The following is a 14,572-nucleotide window of genomic DNA, read 5'->3' as shown; positions in this document are numbered from 1 at the left end:
CCCAGCTTCACAGCCACTCAGGAAAAAACTATCCACCTACCGTACCTGTCTTCTCACTGTCTCAGCCAGTAGCAAGAAAACATGGGCAGACATAAATTGTTTTTGGACAAACTGGCCCGGTCCTGCCAGATCCGAAACCTGCTGCTTCGCCAGGCCATGGCAGAGTGTCTGGGCACCCTCATCCTTGTGGTAAGTTGTGTGTGTGTGTGTGTGTGTGTGTGTGTGTGTGTGTGTGTGTGTGTGTGTGTGTGTGTGTGTGTGTGTGTGTGTGTGTGTGTGTGTGTGGGCAAGGAAATTACATCGCATCTCATGCTGAGACAGATAAGTTTAAAAAAAACAACTGCCAAGCATTTTATGAAGTGGTTACAACGTTCATATTTTGAAATATACTGTACGTTAAAAATAATAATAGTTAAACTGTGTCCCCTCTCAATGTTTTCTTTTCAATAAATAATAACTTCTAAACTTATTAAACTACAGAGTGCACTTGTAAACTTGAGTAATTGCAAAGAGGAAATCTGAAATGGTAGCTCATCATCCAACTTTGCCCCATCAATAAAAGAGGTTTCAGGTTAACATGAAGAACATTGTTGCATGGCAGGAAAAATAGAATAGACAATTTTTTTGCTCATTGATTAAAAAAGATCCAGATGATGGGCTATCTACACATATAAACTTATTGGGTAAAAATTGTTTTTGTTAATACTTTAAATACTAGTACAACAACCGGCTTAGTGGGCAACCTAAATGCTCTTGTATTGGCTTAACAATCATAGCAAGGATGTGCTTAGTTTACTGACTCATCTTCTGTGATTAGATTAACACATTTATTGCGGCGTAGAAGCATGCTAGTTGTAACTGAAGTGAACATTTTATTCTGATACATATTAAAGTTACTATTAAATAAATAAAAATATATATCATAATATATATATATACAGTACAGGCCAAAAGTTTGGACACACCTTCTCACTCAATGCGTTTTTTTATTTATTTTCATGACTATATACATTGTAGATTCTCACTAAAGGCATCAGAACTATGAATGAACACATATGGAATTATGTACTTAACAAAAAAGTGTGAAATAACTGAAAACATGTCTTATATTTTAGATTCCTCAAAGTAGCCACCCTTTGCTTTTTTATTAATAAGGGAAAAAATTCCACTAATTAACCCTGACAAAGCACACCTGTGAAGTGAAAACCATTTCAGGTGACTACCTCATGAAGCTCATTGAGAGAACACCAAGGGTTTGCAGCGCTATCAAAAAAGCAAAGGGTGGCTACTTTGAAGAATCTAAAATATAAGACATGTTTTCAGTTATTTCACACTTTTTTGTTAAGTACATAATTCCATATGTGTTCATTCATAGTTTTGAAGCCTTCAGTGAGAATCTACAATGTAAATATATCATCAAATTTATCATGAAAATAAAGGAAATGCATTGAATGAGAAGGTGTGTCCAAACTTTTGGCCTGTACTATATATATATATATATATATATATATAACCCTCCAACAGAGCTTAGTCAGAATTTCAAGTCACTCAAATATAATGTAAACAAGTAAATTAATTAATATTAATAAACAAGTAAATTATGTAAACACAGATATGTGGTTGAAAACTGCCTATTAACTACTACTTACATAAGAACTTAGGACTGAAAATATGTAATAACTGTTATTAGTCAGACAATACAGCATGTACTGTGATGACTGATGGAACAGAAAGGTGTCATTTGGGTTTCACAATAGGTGAAAAATATTGATACCAGCACTGGGAGAGTTAGTGGCAGAACAATAGGCATCACATCACAGACGTGACTGACATCATTTTCCTTCCTCTATCGGAGATTACAGAAGTTTCTCTCACGCATTTGTCATTATCTTTTCTGACCATCCTTTCTCTCCAAATGTCAGCCTGTCAATACATGTTACCCTAGTGACAGGTTAAACGAAGCGAACTGTTAATAATAATCAGCTACTAGTGTAGGATGGCCTGGAGGTGGGGTGTGTGAGGGTGTGTGAGGGTGTGTGAGTGTGTGTGTGTGTGTGTGTGTGTGTGTGTGTGTGTGTGTGTGTGTGTGTGTGTGTGTGTGTGTGTGTGTGTGTGCCTCTTGTATTGACATTGTGTCACTAGCTCCTTGCAATTTGTCAGGCTTATTAAACAGATTGTTTTTTGACTCAGTTCCTTCCCGAGGCTATTTTGCAGAGGTACTGTCATTGCGTCCGACGCTTAGCACTGCCCAAGACAATTGTGATTGGTTTAAAGAAATGCCAATAAACGAGAGCACGTTTTTCTCCCATCCCGGGAATGCTGTGTAGACTAGCCAGACCCTCCTCCGCAGCTCTGTGGAGATAGGTCTGGCAATGCGAGACTAATCCTACTGTAACTTTTTTGTTAACCCCTCAATGCACTCTCACAACATGCACTTCATTTTCCACTTCAAACCACTGTTCCCTGCTTTGAGTAGCCGTAGGGGAGCTTCTGAGGCTCTTCATCCTGAATTTGAAAAGATCACACAGGTAGTGATTTTAAGACTGGTTCCAGGCCAGCAGATTTTTGCCTTCAGCTACTAGACAAATGTGTGTTTCAGTAGGCTGACTGCTGTGGTTTTTTTTTATAAGCTTCCCGACTGTGCTAAAAGCTGGAAGTAGCTGCATGGATGCATTACCAGCTGAATCAGCGGTTGAGAAGGTGTTGTAGTGCAGTTTATTATCTAGAACATTAGGACAGCAGCATAGCAAGTTGCTGGAATTCTACACCGTAGTGAACATACATTCACTGGTGAATTTGAGCACTACAAAGTTAGGTATAATACTCATTGCTCCCAGATTTAGCGTCAGATTTAAATAAGACCTTTCAAGTGGAATATGATCTAAGTAAGGAATTTGGCACTCACAAGCTAATGGACCATCATTTGTAATCCAATGCCTCTGACATTTTTTTTTAAGTTTTAAAATTTTTCACGCAAAAATAGCACAATAGCATCAAGGAGACATTCACCGGCATTTCAAAAACAAAAGTAAGCACAATTCTAGCATGGGGTGGATTCAAATAATATTTTTTTCCTGTAATGGCTGGCTCTGTCATGGGTGGAAAAGTGTTTAGACTGAGCCCAGTGATGATGAACCTCCCTCAGGCACTAGTCCCTCTGAGTGTGGTTCCCTCAAGCCAACCTCACCATCTGAGTCCTGTGGTCTGAACATCTATTGTGGGATAGGAGGAAAAAATGTTATGGTGTGTTTGCATTTCTTTGAACCAATCGCAATCGTGCGCTAGGTTCCGGACACAGCGACGGTGCCTCTGCAAAATAGTCTTGGGGAGGAACTTGTTTTGGTGGAACATTTGCATCCCGCAAAAGAAACATGCCACGTTAAATATTAAATGAAGTTAACTTCACAAACACAATACAGTAACATGAGCTATTTAAATTAGCTGGATACATGGTTACGTAACATCATTTGCTCTTAGCAGTGTGTCGCCGTGTGTACTTCGTCCATAGCAATCCCCGCCAGTGGACGTATCTGCCCCGAAACGTCCCAGTTAGATAGTGAACGCCGTAAACATATTCTTTGTAAATCTTTAGAATTATTCACCAGAGGAACCGAGCATCCCTGCCGTATTGCACAATCCAAATCTTCTTCAAAACTTGCCATTTTCAGCGTGCGCTTGCCATTTCTGCAGCTTCGTCGGATGTCTGGCTTGTCAGGCTCATCCTGGCAACGTACTTCCGTCCATCCAGACTAGCTGGGCGGTGACAGCAACAGTTCTCTCCCAATCAAGGTCAACACAGTGACCTTTTTTGTAGATACAGTATACTGTACTCCTGTGAGCCATTACGAACACAATAGAGCTCAGTTAATTCTGAGTACAGCTCATTTAATGGGCTTTTGTTCCACTGGTTTCACTGATAATGATCACAGTGCCTCATTTCACCCCTCAGCTTGACCGTGATCGGCGGACAAAGCACTTAATGTATCCAGTAAAAGTATCTTTTTTTTATTTATACAACACTGACATACTGAATACAGTTGGTGTGTGTTGCGCAAAACTTTGCACTGGAAAATTCAAAATCCCTAAAGAAAGTCTTTTCTTTAAAATCACACATAAATATCCCACACACCACACATCACATCATCAGATTACAAGCAGTTGTCTTTGTGGCTCGGAGGTAGAGCGGCGCCCCTCATCCACTTGATTGGTGGTTCGATCCCAAGCTCCTCCGGCCACATGTCAAAGTGTCCCTGAGCAAGACACTTGAGAATAAAGTGTTGTTCGTACAACAGAAACAATCATAAAGCTGTTTTGCACAGAAGAACGTATTGGGAACCTAGCGTAAACTTTTCTTCTCTCCCTCCAGATGTTTGGCTGTGGTGCTGTGGCCCAGCTGGTTTTGAGCGATGGTACCCATGGCATGTTCCTCACAGTCAACTTTGCATTCGGCTTCGCTGCCATATTAGGCATCCTGGTCTGTGGCCAGGTATCAGGTACACTAATACTCCTAGTATTTTGTTGAAGATTATAATACATGACTCATTTGGTTTTATTATGGGTGCATGGGAGTTAATACTTTCTGAGCATTAGATTTTTCAGACAAATTCAAGTAGCAGGAAAACTATTTAACCAGCTTTACCTTGATTTAGAAATCTGGAGTCTGATTCTATATTTAGATAATGATCATGGTCTATAATATGTACTGACATACCGTCACCATGTACATTTGCAGGTGGCCATCTGAACCCTGCGGTGACCTTTGCCCTGTGCCTGCTTGGAAGAGAGCGCTGGAGAAAGTTCCCCATTTACTTCCTCTTTCAGACGATCGGTGCTTTCTTTGGTGCTGCCATCATTTTCAGCATGTATTTTGGTAAGAGATGACTCCAGATGTGGAGTCAAATTGAAATAAATTATGTTGTTACAACCCTATATGAACCGATTTGTGTCTAAGTGCTTCATTGAAAAACCTGTCTAATCAAAACAAAACATTATGCTATACAGTATTTTGATGTTTGCATCTCTTTAGACGCCCTGATAAAACATCCTGGATCTTTCAATGTGACTGGTCTTAATGCAACAGCTGGGATCTTTGCTACCTACCCTGGAGAACATCTCACCCTTCTCAATGGCTTCTTTGATCAGGTACCCTTTTGAAATGTGGAAACAGCTATCATACACACCATTTTTATTTTTACAAATATAGCCTAGGTGATGAAGCTCAGGTGTCCAACTCTAACGATTTCCTTTTCGATGTGCCTCTCTCTCGGACATAGATGATCGGCACAGCAGCGCTCATTGTTTGTATCCTGGCTATTGTGGATCCATACAACAACCCCATCCCCCAAGGGCTAGAGGCCTTCACTGTGGGATTTGTAGTTCTGGTCATTGGATTGTCTATGGGCTTTAACTCTGGCTATGCTGTCAATCCTGCTCGAGACTTCGGACCACGTCTTTTCACCGCTATGGCTGGGTGGGGCGGCGAAGTTTTCACGTAAGTGCACAGATTTTTAAGCATTTTCCACATTGTTTATCTCCATGTAAACTCTCCTTCGCAACACTCTCATAATGCTCACTATACAATGAACTTGTACCCTCGGGACAAAGTAAAACCCTTTTTTTGATATACATAATGGACTCAATTTTCGTCACTCCTCAGGGCTGGAAACGGCTGGTTCCTGGTACCCATTTTTGCCCCATTCTTTGGCAGCTTCATCGGTGCGTTTATCTACCAGCTGATGGTTGGCTTCCATACGGAGGGAGAAGCACGTGACCAGAAAATCGCAATAGAAGAGAGTGTCCGACTTACCAATGTCACCACCAACGATAAAACCAAAGACAATGCCAAAGAAATACACTGAGTGTGTTAGAGAGCTAACGACTCTAACACATGCACCTTCTGTAAATACCAACACACAGCAGATACCCCCAACAGCACACTGTAACAGCACACTGTTGGGGTATCGCCTAAGGCCACTATCTTTACATTATAATGTAATTGGATTATATGTAGAAGAATTGAGTGTGAGTATAGAGGGGCGAAACACAACTTCAGAAACCCAGAATTCCATTAATTATTTTAGGAGATGTACATTTGGCTCTTAGAGTCTATAGCACTCCAGTTTGAACAGTATTGTATGCTTTATACCAATTTAGTTTTATATAACTTTTATGTTGACAGATGAACGTCTTTCGCAACCAATGTCTACAGGTATGCATTTTGTCAGTCCAGAACCTTTCACTGAATCTCACATTTAAATTTGGGGAAACTGGGAAATAAAGAATCCAAAATTCAATGTAAAAGTTCAAATATTGAAGAATATTTTATTGTGATATTCCATCAACTAGAAAACTTGATCATTTACCCTTTGTATAGTCTTGCATTGCCAAACCTCCACAAATCTCCATAGCGCTGTGAAGTAAGGTCTGCCCCTCCACATATTCTTTGTAAATCTTTACAATCATTCCCTGAAAGAACCATGCTTTCATGCTTGGAAATATCTTCTGATCTCCATACTCTCCAAATTTTCCATAATATTTAGGGGTAAACAATTAGGGAATGGCTTTTTCTCTCCTAGCAAAAAAAAAGTCCTCTATAAAATGTTACAAAAAGTGTAACTGCTGTTTTGTAATTGCTTTTTCCCCATGTATTGTACTCCATAATCATACATCATCTAAAACTCATATTTTCTGTTTTTATTTTTGATATTTTTTTTTACTTCATATATTTGATTATTACGTTTCCATCACTATTATGTAGTTATATTCTGTTCTGTATGTACATTTTCTGTTCTTTATCAAATTGTGAAATTTTAACATTATTTAGGTGGAGGCTTCAAATAAACTCATTGGGTTTTCTGCCTCTTCCGGCACTGTACATCATGTTATGTTCGTTTCATTTGTCATTTTAAATTGTGCAAAATAAAAAACTGAACTAAAACTTCTCAGATTTGTGTTAACAAATCACAATGATATTCTATGTACAGCACAATATTAACTACCTGTCTTCAAATTGTTAGTTAGGCCTTTTGGTGTGCTCATACCTGGACTCCAAGATGGGTGCTGAACTGGACCGTGTGAGCACCTTGGTCCATTGTATGTAGGTTGAGGGGAAATGTTTTTGAACTAATACAATAAACTTCTCTTTTTGTTTGTTGCATGAATGTGGATCGTACGTTGTACGTTTTTGTTACTGTTCATTCCCGTTTGTCAGTAATGCTTCTCATTTTCAGAGGGGTTGGGCTGTAATCAGACCACAATTCAATTGGATATACTAGAGAGTTACACTGAACTGTAAACAAGTGTGGTTCAAAACAGTTTGCAGTTGTTGCAGCAGTACAAATGTATGATATGTTAAAGTAATGGAACTCAGTGCTTGTCCATATTACAATATTAGAATATAGTGCAAGAGTCAATGTAACATATTAACATTATGTTATGAAATAGAGACTAAAATGAAAATATATGGTGCAGTAGCGTAGCAATATAGTATAGAATAACATGATGTGATATATAATATAGTACAACCATATAACACTATATAGTAGAAGTATTGTATAGTGCAGCAATATAACATAGTATGTAGTATACCGCATTGTAAAATAAAAGTAATATGTTGTATACTCTATATCCTTGATGTTCCACTTCCGGGATTGCTCCGGTGCCGCAGGAAATTCCGCTGGATGCAGGTATTTTTGCCGATGTCCATTTCCATCTGCTTTCTTTGTGTTGGAAATTTAAACTTAATTTAAAAAAATGTAAAAGACTTTCAGTCCAATCTGAGTTTTCTCTCACACAACTGTTTTGCAGCGGCTCCGTGCGGAGTTTAGCGCCGCCCAAGACGATTGTGATTGGTTTAAAGAAATGCCAATAAACCAGAGCATGTTTTTCTCTCATCCGGGAATGCTGTGTGGACTAGCCAGACCCTCCTCTGCATCGCTGTCGATGGTCTGGCAAAGCGAGACTATATGTTATATAATCTGCAGAATATCTACAGATTGAAATCATTTTTTGATTCCATTTGGTCTTCACATTCAATAGTTTTTTCAAAAGAAAATGTACGTTAAGAGTTAAGCAGGAAACAAGACTACACAGTGATCACTCCATTCACTGAGCTGTGCTCTAACAATGATTTTATGTTCCCAAAAGAACATCTGCTCCATCATTATGCACTGCAAAGAGCTTCAATTCATTCCAAAGCATTCCTCATTATCCACAGACCAGAACAGGGCTACCCCAAATGTATTTTCTCTTCAGAATTTGGATTCTGGCAGGCCAATGAATCAACAGTTTTGGACAATAACTTCCAACAGGTCTTAGCGTGTCACCTTGCATGCATGGAAGAGATTACCAGTTTCAAGTCCCTGAAAAGCACACTGCATTCCTGTTGAATCAGACAGGTTTAAACACATTTGCTTTTAAAATAGACACTAAGGCTGCGTTTCATTAGTGGTTCAACATGCCCTAGTTCACTTCCACTCAGGACTTGCCTTTGGAGGAAATCCCCACCGTCATCATAAGTGTTGTTTCTTTTTTAAGATGATTTTTTGGGGGGCATTTTCCACCATTATTTTGACAGGACAACTGAAGACCTGAAAGGGGAGAGAGAGTGGGGGGAATCACATGCAGCAAAGGGCCGCAGTTGAACCCGGAGCAGCTGCATCGAGGAGTAAACCTCTATAGGTGTATGTGCGCCAGCTCTACCAACTGAGCTATCCGGGCAACCCATAAGTGTTGTTTCATTTGTCTAAAAACCTAAAGTGAACTTGGTGATATCGACTGTCGGAGGGCTGAGGAAGCGAGTGAACAACTGTGGTCACTCAAGCGGTTGATATCACCCACAATGCATTGCAGTAATGCATTTGGTGCAAGAAAATACATCCATGGTTCGGTGACAGCAATGTACAACCGGTAAATCTCGAATTGCTGACCAGCAAAGAAGGAGAAGATGAATAAATTGATTAAATACATTTCAACTTTTTAGTAGATATTTTCTTAAGAAAAGGTCATTGTTAGCTTGATATTTTACTGAAAAATGTAGGCTTAATATATACGTATAACTAATGTCAGTTAATATTTACTTGGATTGTTGTACTTGTTCTAATTGTGTGATTTCTTTATTCTCAACTTTATCGGTAAACACCTGGTAGAAATTCTGTTTTTGTAAGATATTATAAACCCGTAGCAATAATAGTTATGATTAATCATGATACATATCACAAACTTTCTAAATCAGAAACTCATGCAGCTAATTGCCAAGCCTCATTGAAATAACTCTCTCAGGTATTTCTGATGATTTGTAGAAAATAGTAATAATAATCATAATTACATAAAAACAAAGTGTTTCACAATAAGGGAATTGCATGACATAGACAGAATGAACATAAAAGCAGGGATAGAATGCCATAATAGCCTTCATGGAAAATAAGATGGAAAACACACATGAAGCAGTAGCGCTAAGCCTAGAGCTGGTGGTTGATCCGTATAGTTTGGGGCTGAAAGTGAACAAGGGCAGGTGCGTTTCATTTTAATCCCCCACTCCTGCCTTGTACACCCTCTGCTCACTGCCATGGGCAATACGAGTTTCAAGTTTCTGCAAGGTGATGGTAGTGAAATTGAAAGCCATTGTAATGAAATGAACAAGACCTAATGGTCGTCTGGAAATGAAGGAAGTCGTTCCAAAATATCTAGATGTTTTGTAAGCTTGTCAGGTGTACACAATCTGCAGTTCATGGACTAAAGTGTGCAAAACCACTAGTATAGTCCTTTAAAGAGCTGATCCAAGCAGCACATACCAACCTTGTGGCTACGGACATGTGTTTTCTATCTTGAGCTCCCTTGCAATGCTGCCTGAGGCCTTAATGGAAATCTACCATTAGATCAGATTTGATATATTATGGCTTTTTGCCCTACACTATACTATATATATATATATATATATATATGAATTATTTTGAAGTCTGGATTCACTTCTAAGGTAAATACTGATCATTGGCATGTGCGAATAATGGTAACATCTAGACCTTACTGGTGAATAAATGTCTGTGAATATACTATCCAGTGTTGCCAAAGATTTGCCAAAGATAAACTAAAGTTGTATAGCAACAAAAAAAAGAAATACTAAAGAGAACACTGATTATTTCAGAAGGTCCTCCTCATCTTTACAAGAAAAGATGTGAGCAGAAGGCTGAATGTTAAAAAAACAAACAAAAAAAAAGACCCCTTGAAGACAACGCTTTCATGCTAAACCTGTATCATACCCTCAATATAGCCTCTCACATACCAAGTATATTCCTTTTTACAGGATCTGGTCCCAAGTATACCTGTAAAACCTCCATTATATCCCCTAAGCCAGGTTGCCCGTGCCAGAGTCTCATCAAAGCCATTTCACCTGGCTATATTTCAGTATTGTATAACACACGTTCACAGGAAAAACAAGCTGATGGATCTGTGGAAAACACCAGCAATCTTCAACCTTTTATTACAATGTCTGGTCTACAAAGAAAGAAAGAAAGAAAGAAAGAAAGAAAGAAAGAAAGAAAGAAAGAAAGATACTGTGTAAGAGGTGAATTACTCTGGTAAGTTAAAACAACTTTCACCATATATTTTTACAGAGCAATAAAATGTATCTCATGTATGGAGTGTCTGGTTGAGGCTGGGAGACTAATGGCCTGTTTTGTTCCACATAGTATGAAACACCTGGGGGAAGAGTTAGTGCCATGTGCAGGCCATGTGATAACAGTTTTGATTGCAGTTTTTACTGTGAACCTGCAGTGAATCCAAATAAAAGACAGCTACATCAAGTTCAATACACCATCTTTGAGGAACTTGTTGATTCCTATCCATTTGCAATCCTTTTTTGGAAAATTCACAGAGTGGCACTAACAGCCATATGTAATTTCCACAACCCCTATCATCACGTAGACCAGATGTTAATTGGCCGATAATGGGCCATCAGTGACCATTTCCTCCCTATGCAGAGCACTCAGCCAATAGGAGGACAGATAGAGGGAAGATGGCCTCATGTGTAAACACTGAACATCCTGTCACGAGAATAATTAGGCCGTAATCTAAACAGCAGTCCACGCCCATACCCACACATCGATGCTGTGATATGATATGGAAAACTTTTGACGATTGGAGACTTCTGCAAGAACTTTTCTGCAATTGGATGGCGAGCACTTTTGTTCTGGAAAGGGTAACTACCATTTTTTTCAACCTGGACCATTTCTGCATACATTTGTGTCTAATAGTGTCTAATTTTGTGCTAACAATATCAATCTTACGAGGTGCGTTTTTGTCCGAAGACAGTGGTGTGGAGAGTGGAACGTGAGCCGAGATAAAGGCTTTCTCGCAGTCTGTTGTTTTCGGAGAAGGCTACAGAAAGTATAGGCTCCTGTTATCTTAAAGTTTGTCAGTGCCACGGCTCACACGGCTAAACTCAGTGACACACACACAAGCACAAAAGGTAAATGAAATGTAATATTCAATGTGTCTATCGTCTTATTATTATTGTCTTAATTGTCTTATAAGCTGTGGCAAAATGTATTTTTTTTTGTAGTTTTATTTTTTTTTTATACGTTTTGCCAATAAAGCCCAATAGCACACTAAAACATATGAAAACTCATCAAACATTTTTTGCATTCCCATACTGTTGGGTATTTCATACAGCCATAAGCAAGATCTCAATATTACTCTCACACCAAGATGCCTATTGTTACGTGCCGTAGTGTTTCCTTCGTGTGTTCCGCTTGTGTGTGATTCTCTTCAGGTGTGTGCTGGTGACGTCAGTCCCACAGCTGAAGCCGTTCAGCTGCAATCAGGGAGACGCATGAGTGGCCGAGCCGGCGACAGGGAAGAGAGCTTCAGTGGAAGCCATAGTGAAACGGTACGTGACAGGGAAGAGAGCTTCAATGGAAGCCATAGTGAAACGGTAGGCCTACGTGACAGGGAAGAGAGTTTCAGTGGAAGCCAGGGTGACACACAGATAGCAAACAGTCATGGAAACTACGTAACTCAACATTAAGTCACCGAATCAACATCGACAGCGTGTTCAATACTGCGACCGTGGTTGTGTGAACCGCCTCTTTTTGTGTTTTGTCTTTGTTTAAAGACTCAGCTGTTCAGTTTCACCTTTGGAACTAAATATTTGTCTTCTTTTTGAAGTTCTGTTAATTATTACTTTAACAGTATAGCATACCATGTTCTATGTTGAACTGTTTCCGCTTCTCCCTTGGTTTCCCCCCGGGGTTTATTTCATTGTGTCTCCTCCCCTAGACACGATAGTGACATAACCGTTATGTTTTGGCTCAGTTTGCCTGTCTGTGTTTGTCTGTTCTGGCATGGATCACATCAACTATCTTTAAACCCATGACTTTTTTTTTTTTTGGAACAACAATAGCCTATGCCTATCTATCCAAAAAAAAAAGAACTTTCCTTCCAACTAATTTCGTTTAATCTTTAAACTATCATTGCAATGTGCAACTGCAGCCAAAGTAAGCTTGGACAGGCATGTATTAACCCCAAGCAATTCCACAAAATGTGATTGCATTTCATCCTTCCATACGTGGAAAGAAGATATACTTCAACGGCTTTTAGTTGTAATTGGGTCTCCAAAAGTTTATTCATCGCATTCCAAACTTTCACAGCTTCAATTGCCAGCATTAAAAGTACCAACCATCATGGCTACTGAGTTAAGTGTGCAAAAGTATTGACTAAAATTGCTAATATGTGAATGTTCATTGCTAATGACCTAGCTCGGTGAGCCTCCATGACCACACAAAAACCTGCTATAGTTTGTTTTTGCAGTTTTAAGAGTCAATGCATTTAAAAAAAAAAAAAAAAAGGTTTATGTTGTGACTAAAAAACATTTGTGTTTTTATAAATAATTTCCTTTATCCTTTAACCAATGACTGGGATGAAGACAGATTTAACAAAAACAACAAACCCGTTCTCACAAAGCTGTTTGCATGTTTCTTTCTAAAATTTGGAAAAATAATGAATTGTGCATTGCTGAGGAAAAAAAAAGATGCCAAGTAATCCAGGGTTCTTAGAACACATCTGTTTATTGTAGCTCTTGTTCTTTCACCCTCTCTTTTCCCTTTAATCTAAGTGTCACACTAAAATGTCATCCACACCCCTTCACAAGGCAAAGGGATTTTTAAAGTTTCTCTTTTGCTGGTATTGGTATTTATATAGTAAACACTTTACTTTTCTCAAAGGTCAAGACGGCCTGATGAATTCTGCATCATCAGGCAACTGTCTCATGTGGTATAGCTGTGGCGCTTAGGGATGCGTCGGATATAACTGTGGTTGCTTTTACGGTGTCCAGGCTCTGAGAAACCACTGTTCTTCCAATAAAACTTTATACAGGAGATTGTGCACTTCTCTCATGTCCCAAAACAAATCAAAACGTAGCCCTCAGTATCTTTTTTTGGCCACCAGCTGCATTAAGTACTGCAGTGCATCTCCTCCTCATGTACTGCACCAGACTGGCCAGTTCTGGCAGTTGTTGTTGCCAATATTCGGATGCACTGATCCTATGCAGGTGCTGTTCGCGTCGTCTGCCACTGCGAGGACTAGCAGCTGTGCTTCCTGTCTCCCTGTAGCGCTGTCTTAGGCGTCTCGCAGTATGGACATTGCAATGTACGGACCTTTTTCACAGCTGACATTTGACTTGTCATAGTAGGAAAAGCACAGCTGAAATTGATAACCTTAACAATGGCTCAATTCCATCAAGTGTCCCAGTAAGCGGTTTCAGTGAGTCAGCATGCACAATACCAGGGCCTCTCCTAAGTGGAATGCAGCCATCATTAATGGGTTTGAATACACCTGTGATTTTCCTACTATGACATGTCAACATGTTTGCCGTGAAAAAGGTCTATTCATCTGCTGTCCTCATGCCTCCTTGCACCATGCATAAGGCACGTTCATGCAGATTAGCAGGGACCCTGGGCGTCTTTCTTTTGGAGTTTTTCAGAGTCAGTAGAAAGGTCTCTTTACTTTGGTAATTTTCTTTTAACTCTGACCTTAATTGCCTACTGCCCTTAAGCAGTTATTGTCTTTTCGACCGTTCAACAGGTGCATGTTCATTAATTGTTTATGGTTCATTGAACAAGCATGGAACACATTGTTCAAACCCTTTACAATGAAGATCTCTGAAGTCATGTTGATTTTTACAAAAGTATCTTTAAATTAGTGTTCTGAAAAAGGGGCATTTCTTTTGCTGAGTTTAGTTTATACACAGATTCAAGGCCAATCACACACAAATATATATAATATATAATTGTCGTTGATGCTAAAGGATTCCTTTACAACAAAAAAAGTAATAATAGGGAGAGAAAGAACATTTTTTCTCATCAGGCATTTGGATGTGGTTTGGAAAGGTGTGGGTGCTGTGTGCTGTTCATTAAACATAGTGCCCTCTCATCAGTATAAACACTACCAGCAGGGGAGACAGTGTGTCAGCTCTAGGTTTGGTGTACTAAAATGTCTATTAAAGCATTATTTAACAGAGGCAGAAGTACCTGAATTAACCTACCCAGCAACACCCATGCCCCTCCCAAAGAAAACGGTG

At 39.3% G+C, this 14,572-nt stretch overlaps 1 protein-coding gene and 1 long non-coding RNA gene across 2 annotated transcripts; both read left to right on the top strand.

The window, feature by feature from the left end:
* aqp3a (aquaporin 3a) lies at positions 1-6,940 on the top strand. Its single transcript, XM_039804539.1, has 6 exons — positions 1-189; positions 4,367-4,493; positions 4,733-4,870; positions 5,027-5,142; positions 5,274-5,491; positions 5,657-6,940. The coding sequence occupies exons 1-6, from the start codon at positions 82-84 to the stop codon at positions 5,856-5,858; spliced, it is 909 nt and encodes a 302-aa protein (XP_039660473.1). The 5' UTR covers positions 1-81; the 3' UTR covers positions 5,859-6,940.
* Positions 6,941-11,065: 4,125 nt separating this feature from the next.
* Positions 11,066-12,271, top strand: LOC120561369. The gene is made up of 3 exons (XR_005639591.1): positions 11,066-11,194; positions 11,304-11,464; positions 11,768-12,271. It is a non-coding gene; the product is annotated as an uncharacterized LOC120561369 (long non-coding RNA).
* The last annotated feature ends 2,301 nt before the right edge of the window (positions 12,272-14,572 follow it).

This window comes from Perca fluviatilis, chromosome 6 (genome assembly GCF_010015445.1).
Source record: "Perca fluviatilis chromosome 6, GENO_Pfluv_1.0, whole genome shotgun sequence".
Taxonomy (NCBI): domain Eukaryota; kingdom Metazoa; phylum Chordata; class Actinopteri; order Perciformes; family Percidae; genus Perca; species Perca fluviatilis.
Note: the sequence above shows the minus strand (reverse complement) of the source record. Positions and strands in the feature narration are given on the sequence as shown.